Source organism: Eleutherodactylus coqui, chromosome 6, assembly GCF_035609145.1.
Source record: "Eleutherodactylus coqui strain aEleCoq1 chromosome 6, aEleCoq1.hap1, whole genome shotgun sequence".
In the NCBI taxonomy this organism is placed as follows: Eukaryota; Metazoa; Chordata; class Amphibia; order Anura; family Eleutherodactylidae; genus Eleutherodactylus; species Eleutherodactylus coqui.
The window spans coordinates 70,345,758-70,365,777 of record NC_089842.1 but is presented as its reverse complement, the minus strand read 5'-3'; the positions used below and the strand labels follow the sequence as shown (position 1 = coordinate 70,365,777).

Sequence of the window (20,020 nt, the reverse complement as noted above, 5' to 3'; positions counted from 1 at the left end):
CTATTGGCTGAGCGAGTTGCAGGGATTAAAGATTTCCCTCTTCTGATTGGTTACTTGTTATGTTAGCTTCATCGTGACTTCAGAAGTTTGAGTGACCGGTGCATCGCTGCTCTCTTTTCCAAATCCAGACTAATAAAGTTAATTCAGACATTTGTCATAGTAATAAAGTTTTGTTGACACTACTGATCCGTTTCACTTCCGGGTTCGCGGTGTCACCTTGGTGGGCTGTCAGGGAAGATGGCGGCTTTGGTGAGAGTGGGCGCTCTGTGCAGGGCGAGCAGAGGTGAGGCTGTTCTGCGGGCTTTATGATCTCACTTTGTGTTGCGGCCTGGTTGGTTATTACTAAACACACGTGACGCGTTCTTTGAGCGTTGCTTTTGCAGATTATAACAAAGTATCAGAACTTCTAGTTTGGTTCTTGTTTTTTGGGTGGGTTATTTCGTGCACCCCAAGTAACACCCCCGTGCCATCTCACTTGGTGGCTTCCTGTTCGGTAGCATTAATGCAGACCGCAGAATTCCGCGATCACCCTGTGTTTACATGGCGGTACTTCCGCAGCGTAAATCCGTGGGCGTATCCTGCGACGCTCGTTGCCATGAGCCCTAAGGCTGCCTTTACACGAGCGTTCCGGATTCCGCTAGCGGATTTTCACGCGCATATGGTACCTAAGGCCGCCTGCAAATGAGCGGGTCGGATCCGACAGCGAGAATTCTCGCCGCGGGACCCGACCTGAGAGCCTGCAGGGACGAGCGCGTACTCACCCGCGCCTGGCGGCCCCGGCTCTTTCATGTGCCGGCTGCCGCGCAGCCGGCGCATGCGCAGACCGTACCTGGCGGCCGGGTGAGTGCGAGCCCCGCACAAAAATAGGACATGCCGCGGTTTGTTTGCCGCGCGAGATTTCGCGCGGCCAAACCGCGGCCGTCTGCATAGGAGTGCGTGTTGTAATGCACTCCTATGCAGACTTTCAGCGGCGGAAATCCCGTGGGAAATACCGCCGCGGGATTTCCGCCCGTGTGCAGGCGGCCTAGATGTGCTTGCTTATAGGTGCGGATGCGTGAAAAGTCCTGCGCAGATATACGCGGATGTGTTGCGGAAAAAAACGCGCAGAAAAACCAGCAGCCGCCCCTTATTGTAAACCCAACCCCTAGAGAACTGCCCATTCCCTGGAAAACAGCTTAAAAACCAACACCCAGACTCCGTTTTGTCCCTCTTGCTTGTGCGAGCGCCGTTAAATTATTCTAGCAACATTCCCGCCGCTGAAAGTCTGCATAGGAGTGCATTACAATACGCACTCCTATGCAGACGGCCGCGGGTTTGGCCGCGCGAAATCTCACGTGGCAAACAAACCGCGGCATGCCCTATTTTTGTGCGGGGCTCGCACTAACCCAGCCGTCGGCTACGGTCTGCGCATGCGCCGGCTGTGCGGCAGCCAGCACATGAAAGAGCCGGGGCCGCCAGGCGCGGCTGAGTACGCGCTCCTCCCTGCAGGCTCTCAGGCCGGATCCGACCTGCTCGTCTGCAGGCGGCCGAATTCATTACTACAGATTTTGCATTCTTAGATCCTGCCTATCTCCCTCTACAAATGTGCCTGTGAAGCTCTGTGCTGTGTGTTGGGACGCCTCCTACCACGCCTACTTCCTGTAGTCATAGCAACCAGTGACTCCATCCGCAGCTGCACTGCGGATGTACTGCGTGAAAAAATGCACCCATTCACTTGTATTGGAGGCTTCACGCGCAGAATCCGACCCAAATTAGAACAGGTCGCAGATTTTTTCACGCGCGTGAAAAAACGCGATACAAATCCGTCCGTCTGGGGACAACTGCGGATCCTCATAGGAGTATATTGGCTGCGGTCTGGGGCAGATAATGTGCCTAAAATAACGCGCTGGAAATTCCGTTCGTGTGCAGGCACCCTAGCAGCCAGTAGCAGAGAAACCTCAGATTCTGGCAGTTTAACCCCTTACATGCCACACTCAATAGCAACTGCAGCATGGAAGCGGATGATATGGGGAGGGGGATCCTTCTGTCACTCATTCGCACCCTGCAGTGCGATCTCAAGGTGCTAATGGGTTCCCATGGCAGCTGGAAGCCTGACAAAGGGCATCATGTGGGTCATGTAACTCAGCCTATTAGGCCACGCCTCCGTCAGAGACCTAATAGGGTCAGTAAAATGTACTACATGTTTTCAAGCCCCCTTTAGAGACAAAATAGGTGTTTTAAAAAGTTCAATAAAGTTTAACTGAAAGAAAAAAGTCAACAAAAAACACAAAACCCCGTTTTAAATCGACAAAATGCCCAAAAATTTTAAAAAGCGACACGTAATGGGTACTACTGCGCTTGTAACGACTCCGGCAAATATTTTATTATGTATCACCTCGCAGGATGAATGCTGTAAAAATAATTTAAAAGAGGAACGCCAGAATTGCTTTTTTTTTTGCCTTCCCAAAGGGTAGTAAAAAGCAATCCAAAGTCCGGTGTACCTCAAAATAGGAGCAGTAAAAACTACAACAACTCCTGCAAAAAACATGATCTCTCTTGCCAGAAAACAACAGCAAAAAAGAGCAATAAAAGTTATGCTATACATATATACACTAGGGTGGTGCCATTAATATATGCAAATTAATCCCCCCTCCCCCACCCCTAAAAAAAAAAAAAAAAAAGCCCTCCTTCGACTCTCACCAGGTTATGGCTTTTGCAGTGCAACTATAAAAATTGCTTAGTCTTTAAGGCACAAGACAGGCTTGTTATGAAGGGGTTAATCAATTCACTCCTTAGTTCAGACTTTAGCGGTGCAAAAAGACAGCTTTGCGTCTGTTGGGGCCGGGTTCCCGCTAGTCCTCACTTTAGTTACAACAAGCTTGTAGTGACATCACCGACACCAGGAAATGGGTCTGCTGCAACCAATCACAGTCTTGTAGTGACATCACCAGTACTAGGACATGGGACCGTTGCAGCCAATTACAGGCTTGAAGTGACATCACCGATAACAGGACGTGGGATTGCTACAGCCAATCACAGGCTTGTAGTGACATCACCGATACCAGGGCGTGGGACTGCTGCAGCCAATCACAGGCTTGTAGTGACATCACCAGTACTAGGGCGTGGGACTGCTGCAGCCAATCACAGGCTTGTAGTGACATAATTGATACCAGGGTGTGGGACTGCTGCAGCCAATCACAGGCTTGTAGTGACATCACCGATACCAGGGCGTGGGACTGCTGCAGCCAATCACAGGCTTGTAGTGACATCACCGATACCAGGACGTGGGACAGCTGCAGCCAATCATGGGCTTGTAGTGACATCACCGATACCAGGACATGGGACTGCTGCAGCCAATCACAGGCTTGTAGTGACCTCACCAATACCAGGACGTGGGACCGCTGCAGCCAATCACGGGCTTGTAGTGACATCACAAGTACTAGGACATGGGACCGCTGCAGCCAATCGGAGGCTTGCTTTGACTGTGAAATAAATGTTGTTTTTTTTCGTTTTTTTTGTTTCTTACGCATATGTATCAGTAAACAATTGTGAAATTAGCTTAAGAAAGTGATGACCGATAACCCACCAGCACCGACGTATTTACACCGGCGAGAAAATCGCGCGAGCTTTGTGCTCTTGTGCAACGCACAGAACTCGCAGCATGTATTAACCCATTGTTTTCATGGGTGTTTTTCCTTTCGCTACAATGCTGTGTGGCGGAAAAACTGCAGCATGTCATATTTTCCTGCAATATTGCAGAAAAGGCGCCCATTATTGGCCACGGGCGAGTTAAAAATCGCATTGCACCTGCGTGTACATGCGAGTTTCTTGCGAGTGCGATGCTCTTTTCTAATTTTTTTTTCTCATTGAAACAACATGCGGTTTAAACCTGCATGAAAATAGCATTACCCAAATGTGATTTTTCTGGCAAAACGCATGACGCTCTCAGTGAAATATGCGGTTTATAGACTGTGTGATGAGTGTGGCAAGGAAAATACAGTAATGGCTGAAAATGCCATAGAAAGATACAACAGTATCAAAGCACTAACGCATAACGTGCCACATCAACACCCAGGAGGGACGGATGGAGGCACAAAGAGCACATGCCACAAAAGAAGCATTCCAAACGTTTTGGATCCCCTTTCTTTCGATATTTTCTTTGAGTGTCTCCATCCGTTCCAGAATGGGCGCGCTGGGAGGGCAGTCCGGCTCCTGTGTCTGTCAGTAAAATTGAGGCTGCAGTTCTGCTCTCTGGTGTAATTGCATAAAAAAAATGGTGTCAAACAGAAATGGCGTATTGATGACGACCGCAACGCTTTCACCACTTCTGTCGCCGTGCAGCTCAGTATCTGTGAATACAACGCACTATTAGATATTAACCTTTTAAACTCCACAGCCATCCCGCGGCACCGTGGCTTGCTGCTGGGCTTTGGGAATTGTAAAGACATTCCCTGCAGAATTGCCTGCCGCAGCCATGCGTCCAGTACAACGGGTCATTGCACTGCCCCAGCAAACTTAACGTGGTGGTGGACTATAGCCTGGGCACAGCAGGAACCGCAGTGGCGCTAGAACTGGTCGTCTGCTGTTATTGCCCATCCGTGCTAAGGAAAGATAAATTGTGCATATATACATGTTAGTTGGAGCGTCAGTGTTGTATTCAGCTGCAGTTTGCTCAACTGTGCACCTCCTGTTCGTCAGTGATTCTTGACATCCTCCGCTGACCCCTTTTGTCAGCAAGTTATTAATGTCTGCAGGATCCCCCTTCTGCTGGATGTTCTTCTTCAATCACACGGTTCTCTATATACTCTCCACACTTTTATATGAGGAACCCCTACAAGGTTGGCAGTGACCTCCTGGCCCTGGGAGTCTAGCACCCATGACCAGGCTTGCTGGAAGTCCCTCAGATCACTGGATTTTCCCATCTAATGTGGCTTCACACTGAAACTAATCCACTTGTCCCTTGATGTTCTGCTGCACTCCCGGGCCATTCAGTGTATAACATCTCGGTGGTTTTTGCACATATTGAGCTGAATGGCAACTTCTCTTGAAAGCTGGGAAAACCCGTGAAGCGCTGAGCTACAATATGGGCGACATTTCCGTAATCTTGTCACATGGCATTATGTAATGACTGCAGGGAGACAGAAGTGAAACCAGTGGTTGGCGGGTGGAGAAGAGCCGACTCTGTCTACATTTGTGGATGAAAAGATTTTAACGCACCACGGAAGATTTCACCATGGATATTGACCCGTAGCGTGGCTTTATCTGAGATCAGCAGCCTATCCAGTTCTGCCGTGGATTTGCCCATGTGGGCAGCACTAGCCAATCAGATCGTTCTGTAGTGTTTTAGACTACCGATGCATGCTTGTACACAGTGTATATGAGGTAGTCCCAGAAGTGCTACGGCCATCTTTGTTTTAATTAAAAATTAGATTTGCCTGTCCCCTCCTCGTCAGGGCTCACATGCCTTTATTTAGGGCAGGCTCCCCCAGGGTAGTTTAGTAGCGTATTACGCGGTGAATGGAGTCCATTAATGTACATTGATTATTCATTGATCCATTCACACTTGCATAATAATACATGCATAAAAAAAGAGCGCAGCATGTTCTCTTTTACCCGTATTACGCGCGGTAGAGCCTTATTGTTCTCTATGGGTGCATAACAAACGCTATATGGACGCAATTACATTGACTATGTGTGGCGTTTATACACAACGTCGTTAAGCGACAGCGGGAGGTTGAAAAAATAAAGATGAATGATGGCTTTGATGCTTAAAGGAATTCCATCATCAGGTTCACGCCGCCCAAATGTTGCGCTGCAATGGTTCAGAATAAGTACAGTTTGTTGTTTACCCCAGAGCTGAGCTTCAAGCCGTGTGGACTGCCTGCTGTGCCGTCTCCCTGCCCGCTGCGTGAAGACTGGCAGCGCTCCTCCTAAATACACAAGGTGAGGGATATGTCCTTTTTCATGTAGCGGGCGGCGAGAGGACGGTGCGGCTCGCTGTAGGACAATGGCGGAGCCACAGCAGTACTCAGGATTGGTGCGGGTTCTAGGGACTTCTCCCATTAGAAAGTGCTGGCATACAGCTAGGATTTGCATCAGTATATGAGGTGTGAATACTCCTTTAACCCCTTGAGTGGCGGGTTTCCTACCCCCCTGTCTGGCCCATTTAGAAAACCTGCCCTGATGGGCACATCATTTAATTTCAACTAATCTTGCAGTCACGTTCCAAGAGCCATAACTGTTTCATTTTTCCATTGACACACCCATATGAGGGCTTGTTTTTTGCTGGAGAAGTTGTACGTTTTGATGGCATCATTTTTGGGTATATATAATGTATTGCATAACTTTTGTGAAAAAATTTGTAGAGAGATTAGGGGAAAAAAGTAATACAAGTTTAAATCACCCTCCTTTTGCCATATCTATAATAAAAAAAATCTAAATCATAAAAGAAAAATACATATTTGGTATCGCCGCGTCCATAAATGCCTGATCTATCAAAATAATGCATTATTTACCCCCCACGGTGAACATAATCCGAAAAAAAAAATAAAGAACGCCAGAAATGCATTTTTTCAGTCACCCTGTCTCCCAGAAAAAATGCAATAAAAAGCGAACAAAAAGTCGTATGTATTCCAAAATGATACCAACGTTAACTACAGGACGTCCCGCAAAAAATGAGCCCTTGCTTAAGTACGTCGATGGAAAAATAAAAAAGTTATTGCGCGCAGAAGATGCAGCAGAAAATAATTTAAAAAAATTAAATGTCTTTGAAAAAAAATAGAAGTGCTATAGTAAAAAAAAAAAGGATACACATTTGGTATCGTAGTAATCGCACTGACCCATAGAATAAAGTTATCAGGTCATTTTTGTTGCAGTTTGTGCGCCGTAGAAACAAAACGCACTGAAGGATGGTGGAATGTCATTTTTCTTTCATTTTACTCCACTTAGATTTTTGTAAAAGTTTTTCCCGTACATTATATGGTACTTTAAATGGCACCATTAAAAAATATAACTCATTCCGCAAAAACAAGCCCTCATACAGCGACGGCGATGGATAAATAAAGGAGTTATGATTTTTTAAACGGGGGGAGGAAAAAAAGAAATGGGGAAAGAAGAAAAAAGGGACCGTGTCATTAAGGGGTTAAGTAATGTACTAACTTCCTTCTCTGGGTCATTATGTAGCACGGATACAACATGTGTGATTTTATTTTTAATTTTTTACAAAGTAAAGGGAGACAAGTGTTTTTTAATTTTATTTATTTTATTTTTTAAATAAGTTTTTACTTTTTTTTATTTTTACTTTTTGTCCCTTTAGGGGACTTCCACAGAGACCCATCAGGAATCCCTGATCACATTCTGGGGGGGTCCCATGGTGACAGCCCTTTACATGCTGCAGTCACATAGACTGCAGCATGTAAAGGGTTAACACCGCAGAGATCAGAGGTTTTCTCTGATCTCTGCTGTAAGAGCTGGTACCTCCTCTGACAGCCAAGCATCAGCTCAGCTCTCCCTGCAACAGAGACCATCGGCTTGCTTCTGACAAGCCGATGGTCTCTATGGCAACCTGTATACAAAGCAGGACATTAGAAGCAGGAGATTGCCGGCATATCGGCAATATCTTCCTGCTTCTCAATGTCCTGCTGTGTTCTCTGTGGGTCTGTGCAGGCAGAGCACACTGTCACAGCTTGTGGCATTGTGCTCTGCAGCTCCCATAGTGATACATAGCCCGGAAATCTTCCGGGCTATATCGCTATGAGCAGTGGAGCTCGTCCCGGAAAATTTCCGGGCGTGCCACTCAAGGGGTTAAACATTTTTTATGTGTCTTTATATTAAAACTGCCTTGTTGTGTTATTGTAATATTTCTGTGTTTCCCTTTTCAGCTTTTCCCTTCAGTAAATCCTTGCTGATCAGACCCGCAGCGTTTCTGCCACAAGACAGAAGTTCATTACAAGTATTTACAGCCCAAGTGTCCCAAAATCGACATGGTATGCTATAAAAAAAAAGTCTAACAGTTTTCCATCCCTGAGTTGTTACTATAGTTGACGCTCTATTGCAACTACTCTTATACCGTTGTGGGAAAATGTGTCTTCGGCACGGCAAGGATGGAAGAGCACAACTTGTACTTGTGTCGGGCAGTGTGATAATTAGCAAAACTGCTGCTTATTTTATGTAAACTGATGGTTCTGTGCTCGGGTGCTGGCCCCTTGGGGTCTCCCTTCCTCTTAACTTGAAGCCCCCACTGCTTTCTAGGAAGTGATGTTACCTCGTTAGTGACAGCAGACCGGAGCACAGGAAGTGTAGGAGGGGGGTGAGTCATGTAGCCCATTGAAGTCTGAAATCAAAGGGGAGGGGGGGGGAGGAGGAGAGAAGCGGGAACTCTCACGAACTTAAGCCTCTTTTACACGGGCGACAGTCTTTTCACTGACTGCATAAGTTCTGACATCACTGCTAAGGCCATTAACGCTCGTGCAGAGCATTCAAACTGAAAGACTTGCCGTCCGCCCGCTAGCTTCTTGTCTGCTTCTCGCTCCCCACTCAGTGCTTGCTATGGGAAGTGCTGTGTGGGGAGCCTTCAGACAACACGAGAAGCCAGTGAGTGCTAATGAGGTCATTTAAGCTGACAGAAAAGTCAGCTTTAACGACTGCTAACAGCAAGTGGTCGACAGTTTCCCTTTCACATGTAATGATTATTGCTCACTTCTACGGTTTGAACGATAACCGTTGCGTGCAAAAGGGCCTTTACCTGCAGGTAATAGTAAGAGACTGTTAAATTGTTCAGTTTCCTGCATCCAGGGGGAATATGAACGATTATCATTCAGTGTAAAGTATGCCCTGACTGAACATTGAACGAGAATTCATTCACTTCTCATTCGTCGTCCAGTTTCTGCCTTCAGAAACGAAATGATGGGTCAGCCCCAGTGTGAACAAACAAAAAAAAAAATGTTATCCTTATGAACCACCACCTGCTTACTCTGAATGGAGATAAGCGGGATGACCCCCAGCCGCTCCATTTACTAGTGATAATTGCGCAGGAATGATTATCGCTGGGATGACCTGTCGGGTGCCGGTTAAAGGGGCCCTAAGGGCTCCTGCACACTGGCAATCGTTTTAGCCACGAGAAAATCGCGGCAAAATCACAATTTTGCTCATGAGATGTCTGAGCATCAGCGATGCTTTTTCTTGCAAAAACATCACTACAACTTGCAATTTTCTTGCACGTTTTTCTCGCGATAGACAGTAGGAATCACTAATGTTGAAAATGCATTGCATGAAAATTGCAAGTTCGTTCATTGCGATGCGATACAAAGGAGGCCGCACGGGGAAACATGAAAGATAAAATAAAGCAAAACGCAGAAAGATAGGACAAGCCGCGATTTAAATTTTTTTTTTTTGTACTCCACATCGCATGAGTGAAAACATCGCAAAAGGGAATGAAACCTTTGAAAATCATTGGTTTCATAATTCTGCGTTTTCACTCGTTCTCAGGTTGTGCAAAAATTACGCAATTTTCTCGCAAGTGTGAAGGCAGGCTAAGTCACTGTTTACTGTGTTTTAGCTGCTGAAATGACACACTGCTCAGTACTTCTCTCATGTCCTCCAGGATGAAGTGTGTGTTACAGAGAGTTAGAGATCAGCATCTACAGTTTTCCCCAGGTGCAGTGTAGAGAGGACAACATGGCAGCTGCCTACACCCAGCAGTTCTGAAAGAACTGAGAATCAGATATGCAGCCTACAGAGGGGGAAAGGGTGATTAATACAGGATACAAGTCTTAGAAAAGCCAAATGTAGTGTTAAGTGTAATCACATGTACACACGCCGGTTTATTCTGAAAAGTGAGGCATGGATGTCCAAAGTCTTGCATAAAGTCTTCCCCCTGACACCTCACCATGTCAGTCCATGGCGTGTATCTGACGTTACAAGTGAGTGGGAATGAGGCGCTATATCTGTCTCGTAGCGCATGGACTGCTGTGGTGCTGATTCTGGGGATAAGTAAGACGCACTTACTTTTTTGTCTACTACTGCAAACCCTAGTGGGATATGTTTCCTTGGTAAGCTAATGGTGATCTAGACGTACATCCTGGTAACTGTAACTAGGATGTGGCACTTAAAAGGTTGCGCTGGATTAGAGAAACATGGCTTCTTCCTGGCCTTGGGTTGGGTCTGGTATTGCAGCTCAGTTCCATTGAAGTGAATGTAGCTGACTTATAATACCTCATGTGACCTGTGGACAGATATGGTGCTGATTTTTGAAGACAGGGGTCAAGTTTTTTAATACCACCCCTTGAACTAATTTGGGAGGTGGAGTAAATCGGAGTACAGCGCCAACGTTTTTCGAATGTTCAATCCCATTACTGGGTATAGATCGTTTTTAAAATGATTATTTTCTGTTGTGTATTTTTAAAGCCTCCTCGAAAGCGGCCTCCCTCCACTGGACCGGTGAGAGATTGGTGAGCGTGATTCTCTTAGGCCTTTTACCTGCAGCGTATATGTATCCTGGAGGTGCCATGGACTATTCGCTGGCCGCAGCCCTCACTCTTCACGGACATTGGTAAGGAAAACATTCCACTAAATACCTGATTAAAAAAATACAACACCGATTGCATAGGCTGAAAAAACTGCCTTCCAATAGCCTGTCATGGCTGTCCATGGATTGACATTGGTCAGCCTTTGTCGTGATTGTGTCAGATGCTGACTAAAAGTTATCACTTTTTGGAGACCTGCCATCAGAATTGACAGGATGGTTTTGTTGTTTTTTGTGGGAGACAGTTGTGGGTATGCTCTGTGACCTGTGTAGAGGTCATTGTGCAGGGAGGGGAGGAGGTGAGCTGCGACCATCACCTATTTTGAATAGTGGGTCCTACTTCTCAAGGTAATCTTGCCTATGATGATGAAGTGACTGCCGAGAAGGTTTCTCTACAGAACAGAAAGTGGCAGGATATTATTAGGTTTAGTGTTCAGTGTTGCAACTGCAGAACATTAGGGTTTTTGTTATTGTGGGGTCACTCTTGTTTTTGTTTTATTTTTGAAATTGTGACATTAAAAAATATAAATATATGTAAGAATTTTTGGGGATTTTTAAATAAAACGTAATTTATACAGTAGGTAATTTTCTCATAATACGTTCTTCTAGGGGTTCTATTGAGTTATACTGTTATTCCCTTAATCCAGAGCATCCAATCATTGGGACCTCCACCGATCTTGAGAACAGGGGGGTCCTGAAGGTCACCACATGAATGAAGCGTCAGTAATGCAGGCACGCCATATGGTTCCATTCACTTCATTTGGAGCACGAGAAATTACTATGTATGAATGCTTGGCGATTTTTAGCGCTGTAATTGAAATGAATGAAGCTACGGCACATTTGCTCAATCACCGCTTCATTCATGCGTGGGAACCCCCGTTTTAGAGAACATTGGTTGTTCCAGTGGTCGGACCCCCATCGATCATATGGTTATTTCCTATTCTGTGGATAAGGAGGTAACTTTATAACTTGGCACAACCTTTTAATGATAAGCTCGTGGATCAGTGAGATATAATATACTTTGGCTGGCGTTGCTTTTTGTCTAATCTCATGTATTTTGTTTTGTTTTTAGGGGTTTTGGGCAGGTGCTCACCGACTATGTTCATGGAGACACAAAGGTTAAGCTGGCGAACGCTGGACTGCTGGCTCTTTCTTCCCTAACATTTGCTGGTCTTTGCTATTTCAACTACAATGATGTGGGCATCTGCAAAGCGGTTGCAATGCTGTGGAGCCTGTGATTGCTCCGCAGATGAATGTATATCAACACTCGTATTTTATGCCTTCGAGGGGAAAGGTGAAGAGGCAGCAGCAATAACCACCTGCCAATGGATGGATGAAGATGGAAGACTTACAGCTTATAGTACAGGCCGTCCAGTTTGGTTTGTACCGTCATACTCTTCTCTGCAGAGCAGCACCGCAGCCCATTGATATAAGTGCTTAATGCAGCCCTTTAAAACATTGGATATTTCAGTGTGTTATAAACATGAACTACGTCCTACAATATCCAGAGACGCACAATCTGTCTTTAATCATTTGGGATGGGTTAATCGACAATCCATTCTGGCTTACGTTTCGGGTTAATGTGTCATTGTTCCAGTTACTTTGGTCTCTAAAAGTCTAATTGTAAATCTGCTAGACTGATTGGTGTAATTTCATGTCTTCCAGATGGTGAAGGCATCCATGGTCCGCAGTTAAACTCCAATCTTTATTTTATTTTTGCATTAAAGAAACCCATTAAAAAGAATGAAGGATAACGTTTGGCTACTGCTTGAAATTCATTACATAAAAGCATATATTTTGCGTGCATAGAATAGACTGACATAGATTAAAGGTCTTCTTTTAACTCTTGTTTATACTCCCTGTTATAGCATGTAGACCTCTTAGAGGGAACTCCTCTCTTGGGATCCCCTTCATTAAAAGGGTTGTCTCATCTCAACAAATTATACCCTATACACAGTAGAAGGAAATAACTTGCTGCTTGGTGGGGGTTCAACTGCTGGGACCCCTACTGATCCTGAGATTTCATTATTAATGCGCCCTGACTAATGATGAGCGAGCATACTCGCTAAGGGCAATTGCTCGAGTGAGCATTGCCCTTAGCGAGTAACTACCCGCTCGAGAGAAAAGGTTCGTCCGGCGGCGGGAAGGGAGTGGCGGAGGAGAGCGTGGAGGAATGGAGGGGAGATCTCTCTCTCTCCACCCACCCGCCCCCTCCTGCTCACTGCCGCAACTCACCTGTCACCCGCGCCGGCACCCGAACCTTCTCTGCCGAGCGGGGAGATACTCGCTAAGGACAATGCTCGATCGAGCAATTGTCCTTAGCGAGTATGCTCGCTCATCTCTAGGCCTGACATTTTGATATTCACTTCAATGGTACAAATGGAGATAACAGCAGTTAAACTCTATCTTTGACGGTCCCCATAAAATAAATGCAGCGGAAGTGCATTTGTGCGGCCGTCGCTGTCAAAACTTCAGGATGGAATAGCGGTTGGAGCCTCATCACGCATACGCTTGTGTAAATGTAGCCTAAGTCGATGTAAACAGCAGCCCTGTTTCTGGTGGAGACCCAGCCCACCAATGTGTATGATGGCTGGTATGTAATACCAATAGTTCCAGTAAGTTGCAGGTTGGTTATATAGTAGCCACTTTCTCTTCTGTTATTGGACATTGTTACATAACTCATTGTATACAGCACACACATATTTGCTTTAGGCCCATGAGAGACCGCCTCAAGCAGACAGGAAACTGGAACCTCCCAAATATCTTTAAAGGCGAGAACACCCTTCATCTTCTCAGTTCTTGTCCATTAGACAGGTTGTAAAATGCTGAGGTAGCTGTTTAGCTAACTCTGCTCTTCCAAGGATTTCTCCAGATCTCTAAAGGTGGTGGACTTCAGGGCTTCACTCCCAAACTCTATGGTATGAGAGTTCACTTGTACCAGGTGTAAGTCTCCATGCGGAGCCACCAGGAAAGCCTGGGGTCATCCCCTTGTCTCCTGCAGCACATGCTGCGCTCCCCTGTCTCTGGAGGTGATGAAGGGAAGTTCCTTTCTCTACCTCCTGGGATCCTTCTCATATAGGTATGGGAGAACCTTTCAGTGATGGTATACTCCCACCGGAGTTTTGTGTAATGGGACCTTCTGTTTTATCTGGTGCTTCCATCAACACATGGAATTCAGGTGTATACTAATCCGGGCTGCACCCAGTATTGCCACTGATCAAAGTAGGGAAGCTGGGTGAAGAGATGAGCGCTTTCAAAGGGGATCTACAGTCAGTCCAGAGTAGAATTGCCGCGATTAAGGCTACCTACACATGGGTGAGCACCATATTGGGCCGAGAAACTAGGACCCATATCACACTCCTCAACCTGCGTATTATCCACGGATGCGAGCCGATTTTTCGGACAAAAACACCCTGCATCGCTTCTGTGAGTCTCCAATCCTCTCATGTGATAGCGGATCAGAAGGGTTTCCCATTGATTTCAATGGGAAACCTTGTATTGCAATTGCATGCACATTGCACGGCATGCGAGAGCTATGCAATATAGTTAAGGTCCCATTGAAATCAACAGGCGCTGCGTTCCCAGAAACGTGAAAGAATAGAACATACCACAATATTTTTGCTGTGCGAAAAAAACAGTCTCGTGACGCACAAAACTCACATGAGATTCTTGGCCGTGTGAAACTGGCCTAGGGGATTGCATTCTGCCTTTACCCTACGAGAATGAATAATTAGGGATGGCTCTATGTACGCTCAATATCCAGACCCATGGCCTGTGCCGATGGCTTCGGATCTTGATCTATGGCAGATAGCCTACTGGGTTTTTAGTGTTTGTGCTTGTACTTAATGTACTTACGTGCCTTGGCCTGTGTGGCTTTGCGCTTTTGCCTATGCAACCTTTTGGGCTTTGCCTATATATGTATATTATGGCTTAGGTTTTTACCGATGTCTCATCGCCTCTGAGGCTAACTTCACACAGGCGAGCGTGATATGCGGCCGTGAATCCCACCCCCATATCGCACTCCCCACCATGTGAAATCCCGGTGAATCCGAGGTGTTTTCAGAAGAAAACAGCCTCTCATCGCTTCAGGGAGGCAGATGTCCTCCGGCACGGCGGTCACAGCCACGGCAGAGGATCGCAGAGTTTCTCCCACTGCTTTCAATGGGATCGGCGCTGTTGCCATTGACCCCATTGTAAACAATGGGGCTGCAATGCGACATCACACAACCAGATAGAACATGCTGCGATTTGTTTACCGCATAGCATTGCGGTGCCATGCAGGAAGAAGGGGGTTCGTATTTTTGCATCTCAAAACGCACAAATATCACACGATTTTTATCGCCCGTGTGAAGCCGGCCTGAGTTTAGCTGCTGGCCTGTGATCTCGGAGCCTGACGAGTGGTCTTCAACAAAAAGACCAATAGACAAAGTCTCTCTTTCCTCAGCAAGAATCATCAGTAAGGTACCTATGGTAAAGAATACCTTTGGAAAGCTGAGGTAAGACTGTTCTGATGACTGCATTAGAACAAGATAAGGAACGGACGAGGTGCAAAATTGAGGTGTATGGAGGTTACATTGGGTAGGACCAGGTGATGGTTTACCTCCAATGGGAAATCCTTATGTGGAGCAATAGCTGTAGGATGCCTTCACACGTTTGATCATTTATTTAGACAGTATCTTTTTGTTTTTCTTATGTTTAGAAAAAAAATAAATTGATAAAACTCACTGATTTTGCTTCCAGTTAAATCTTAACTATCACAGAGAAAGAGTCTAACAATACTTTTTATTAAAATATAAGCTAGCCCGACGGACAACCAAAAAAGCTGGGTCTCTACTTGTCCAAAAATGGACCTTGGGGAGAATAACTGAAATCTAGACACCGTCAACACACGTCTTGTATTTACAGTATGGCAGTCTTGTGCTCCTTCATTTAGTGCACATGATCACAAGAGGTGAAGACAATTCGCTGTGTCTCCGGCGATACTTCAGAACAATGATGGTGGCATGTGGGTAGCATTTTGCAATCTAGCAACTAAGTAAGACTGATGTCTAAAAGCATTAACGACCGATATAATTGCACAGTCTGGCTGTTTGTTACCTATATCCAGCAACAAGAAAATTGGGCTTGCAGGGGCTGATCGGCATAATTGTGGTCTCTTATAATGACTGGACGCATGCGCAATACTTGCTTTTTATCCTTCAGTATTAAATTGTGATCACAGAGGAATGCGGGCATTTACATTAGATATGCACGCTGTGATCGATCACTATGGCGAGGATTATAGATGCCATGGTGAGGGCTAATCGATCACTATGGCGCGGTCCTATTGTGTTCAATTTCCATTTGCTCACTTTGATCTGTTAGGCTACCGAAAGGAGAAGTGGTTTTGCCTCCTGATAGTTGTCAGTTCAGGAGGGGGGGGGAGGGTGACTGAGGATCTTATGATTGGCTGATTGAGCCAAGCCCCCACACTGAGGGGTGTGGTCTTTTACTTATATTCTGGCCGGCAGCACTAGCACTTTGCTCTAGTCATGCTACCGGGCACCATGGTAGCTATTTCTCTGTTTGTCTGAATCCCTTTGGCTCTAAGCACCATCAGCTGGAGCTCTCTTTATAGACCCCTGAGGAAACGGCATCCCGTATATGCTGGAGGAAACACGTTGGGTCTTTTTCCTTCTTTTCTCATCTTAAGTTTGCTCATCGTTCTAGAACAGAATAGGGTCAGTTTTTGGTCAGACCCAGTCTGGCTGATGTAGGGTGAATTTTTAAATAGCGCCTCTGTACCTTTATGCCGTCTGTCCTCAAGTACTTTGGTCTCTGCTGTATTTTTCTAATCTTTGTTAGTTGGCATCCAATCACCTTGGAGATACCTTCTCATTGACTCTGGCTTGCTGAGTGATTGTTGCTGCGGTCACTTTTGAGGGGTGTCTTCTGAGTATAATGTACTGCTCTATAGGCAAACCTTTAACAGTACTGATGTACGGTCACCCTGATGTGGTTCTCTCATAGACTTGCGTCTTCTGAGTAACACCTGTTGGGAATGTAACCATACCCCAGTCTAAGCTTATGGGGTTGCTCCATGCCCACCCATTATCGATCCGTTATGCTGTTGTGCATCTAACATAGGCACACATGATTGATGCCTATATGTTGGCCATACATCATCTGGCTCATTTCTAGCAGAGACATTTCAAGTCAATTTTACTTATATACTGGCCTACACCTTGTTTATCATTTATTATTGGCCATTATAAAGGTGTCCTTGTGTGACACTTTGGTGCACACCGAATTGTCTTCACCTCTTGTGATCGTATGCACTAAGCAAAGGAGTACGAGACTGCCCCCCCCCCCTCTTGTGTCACACTGTAAACACAAGAAGTGTAACACTGTAGAGATTCCGGATATTCTCCCCAAGGTCTATTGTTGGACAAGCGAAGACCCGGCTTTGTTGTTTGCTGTGTGTTTTTTTTTTTTCCCCTTCAGCCTAGTTTTATATTTTAATAGAACCAATAAAAGTTATTTTTTAGACTCTTTCTCTGTGATAGTGACGTACCCAAAAGAGTTCTTTGCCCATCTGTGAAATCCAGTTAAATCCTAATCTTTAGGATCATTTTTGTTAATTTGATTGCAAAACAATTCTGTATTCTGTTGGGAGTTCTTTCGTGATAAAGCTATCTGTATGAATCCTCCTAACTTTACAGTTTATAGCCCAAGTATAATAACTGCTAACGCTTGTATCGTGTAAACAATGTGCTTTTTTCTTCTGAGAATCGTACTTCCCTTTTTTATAGTACTAGGAAACCAGTGCAACGAGGGCCAGCTGGACCGTTTTGGCTAATGAGCTGTTATGTAGTCTGTAGAATTGTGACGTCCTTTTGGTTGTGCGGCACGGTTTTCACATTAGGAAAGAATACTAATACTATGAGTCAGCTTTCGAGTTTCACTAATACTCTATTGGGTGTTCCCCAACCCACACTCCTTAGGCTAACTTCACACTGGCATGTGCGATATCGGGATGTGAATCAAGGCACAATATTGCGCTCGCCAACATGCGATTTCCCTGCCGATGCGAGGTGTTTTATATAAAAACAGCCTCACATCATTTCGGGGAAGTCGCGATCCTCTGTCCGCAGTTGAGGATCGTGGAGTTTCTCCTATTGTTTTCAATGGGGAAACCTTGCATTGCATTGCCCCACGTGCACCTAGCACGTGGTGCGATGCAGCCGCCAGCCCCATTGAAAACAATGGAAGATTCAATGGTGCGGCACGCTCAAAGATAGGACTGCCATTCCTGTATTTTAACCCTTTCCAATCCACTGTCTGATGTCTAAAGACATTCTGATTTAAGGCTGTACAGCTCCGATGTTGGAAGACGTCCGTCGGGGTTCTCTTACTGTATATTGCCAGTCTCTCTGCTGTTGGAGCCTATCCAACGTGTCCCCTCATGCAGTACTGGCTTTAGCCAGCAGATAGCGCCGTTGTATAATGGCAGAAAGAGTAAGCCCCCTAGGAAAACCGGGATACAAATTGGATTGGAAAGGGTTAAGAAGAAAAAAAAATATAGCGGGGTATATATTGTTTAGGTAATGTTTAGGTATAAACATTACGGTAAAATAGAAAATGGCCTCAAATAGTCTATAGAATCTTGTAAAAGAACTGAGTAGGCGAAGGATGTTCCTGCCTTTAAAGAGATCTGAGAGGTTCCTGCTTCCTGTCAGGATGGAACGCAGTTTCTCATGGGTTTTGTCATGGGCTTATGGAAAATCAATTACTGGTAAGTAATCTTGTTATTTTACACAGCAGGAGTCTTAAGCGTTATACCCACGCCATTGTCATTGAGTTTTTCCTTCAATTTAGCAAAAATTGCTTCAAAAACCATTATATAAGTGCAACATTTAAGTGAGAGGCTTAGATTGCTTATGTGTTTCGATGCATTTATTGAAGCCGAAGCCAAAACCAGGAGCAGCTACATTTTCAGATAACTTTTGACGTGTCATTGAGACATGTCAAAACTATTGATCAGTGGGGTTCACCCGAGCGCTGTGCCCCCGCAGCTATCTTTGCTGTCTTTCGGCTGCTTCTGGCCGCTGAACACTGCCTCAAAGGTGTATAGCACTTTTTAAAGAAGTTGAATTAGTCTTGTTGTATACCATTCCTTTCTTTTATATGTAGGGAACAAGGCTGATGCCCTGACGCAACTCTCCAATCAAAGTCATGAGGTAATAGGATGAAATATCCAACTTCTTGTATATTTAGCGAATAAACACTAAAGTTGGATATTTCATGCTATTGCCTCACGACTTTTATTGGAGAGTTGCGTCAGGGCACCAGCTTTTGTTTGCCGAGTATCCAGTTCGCCCCCCCCCTTGGTGGGTTGCCTTACTGGCTGCACCTCTCCCTCCTTGCTGTAACCCTTGTCTACGCTAGTTGTATCTTGGGTATTCACCTGAGCCTCAAGACTTTGATATTGCCTTGGGTTTACTCCACCGCTTTCCACTCTTCTCCTCAATCCTTTCTCTATGACCTGCACTTGGCTTTGGCTTCAAAAACTGCATCAAAACACCTGATCAAAGCCCACACGTCTGATGGAAGATTTTAATGTTTGAATCAAATGTGTTAATGTACAAAGAGAAAAAAAAAAACGACCCTTGTTACTATATATCTTCAGTTTTTACTAGATGATTCCCTAAACTTGTCTTCCAGGAACCCTGACAAGTCTTACCTTAAGAGCATCCAACAGAAAAAACAAGTGCTAAATATTGATTTAGTTAATAAATAACCTGTGCAACATTAAGAAAATCCTCAAGACAAACGTATTGGGTTACTTGAAGACTTGTAACACTGCCATAGGTGGAGCTTATGGTACGGCCCTCTGAAAATTTCCATACATCAGAAAGGAAATGCTTTCCTAGACTGGAGGCTTAGAAATTGCTGTGGACTAAAGTTCACATGGGTGTTTTCAAACGAGCCTAATTTATTGTGATTGTCAATAGGCACTGTAGTTGATCATAACGGCAACAAGACCACCACGTGTGAATGTACGTTAAGGGCAGGTGCATGAGCCACAAATGCTGTGGATTTTCCATGTGTATTTATGAATAGAAAATCCGTAGCAGCAGCCCTGCGGATGACATTTGATATCTACATGTTGAGGAATTTTTGTGCTGAGACTTTGACCTATTGTGCAAATTTTAAAATCTGCAAGGTAACCCTTCCATTTGTGGATTAGCAATGTTTGACATTTGCTTTTGATTAGGTATGTTACTAGAACAGTCTTCTTTATCAAGGCATAGTGCCAAGAAAAAGACATTTGTTTCAAAGATTCTATTTTCTTCAGCTGATCTAAGATTCCTCACATATTTACAAGCTAAAGTTATCAGTCTTCTGTTTGCACCCTGACCTCTTCATCAATGGCTCATGTGTAATCATTAGCAAAGAACATCCTTCATAGCTAGTTTGTTATTATTCAAGTGTTCTCCCTGGGCAGGTAACTGAATTTGCCAATAAATATGTGTATTT

The 20,020-nt window shown here is 45.0% G+C and overlaps 1 protein-coding gene across 1 annotated transcript; it reads left to right on the top strand.

The window, feature by feature from the left end:
* Window positions 1-173: 173 nt before the first annotated feature.
* SDHD (succinate dehydrogenase complex subunit D) lies at window positions 174-12,255 on the top strand. The gene is made up of 4 exons (XM_066606956.1): window positions 174-283; window positions 7,860-7,964; window positions 10,384-10,528; window positions 11,574-12,255. Exons 1-4 carry the CDS (start codon window positions 238-240, stop codon window positions 11,737-11,739), a joined length of 462 nt encoding a protein of 153 aa, XP_066463053.1. The 5' UTR covers window positions 174-237; the 3' UTR covers window positions 11,740-12,255.
* Window positions 12,256-20,020: the final 7,765 nt, after the last annotated feature.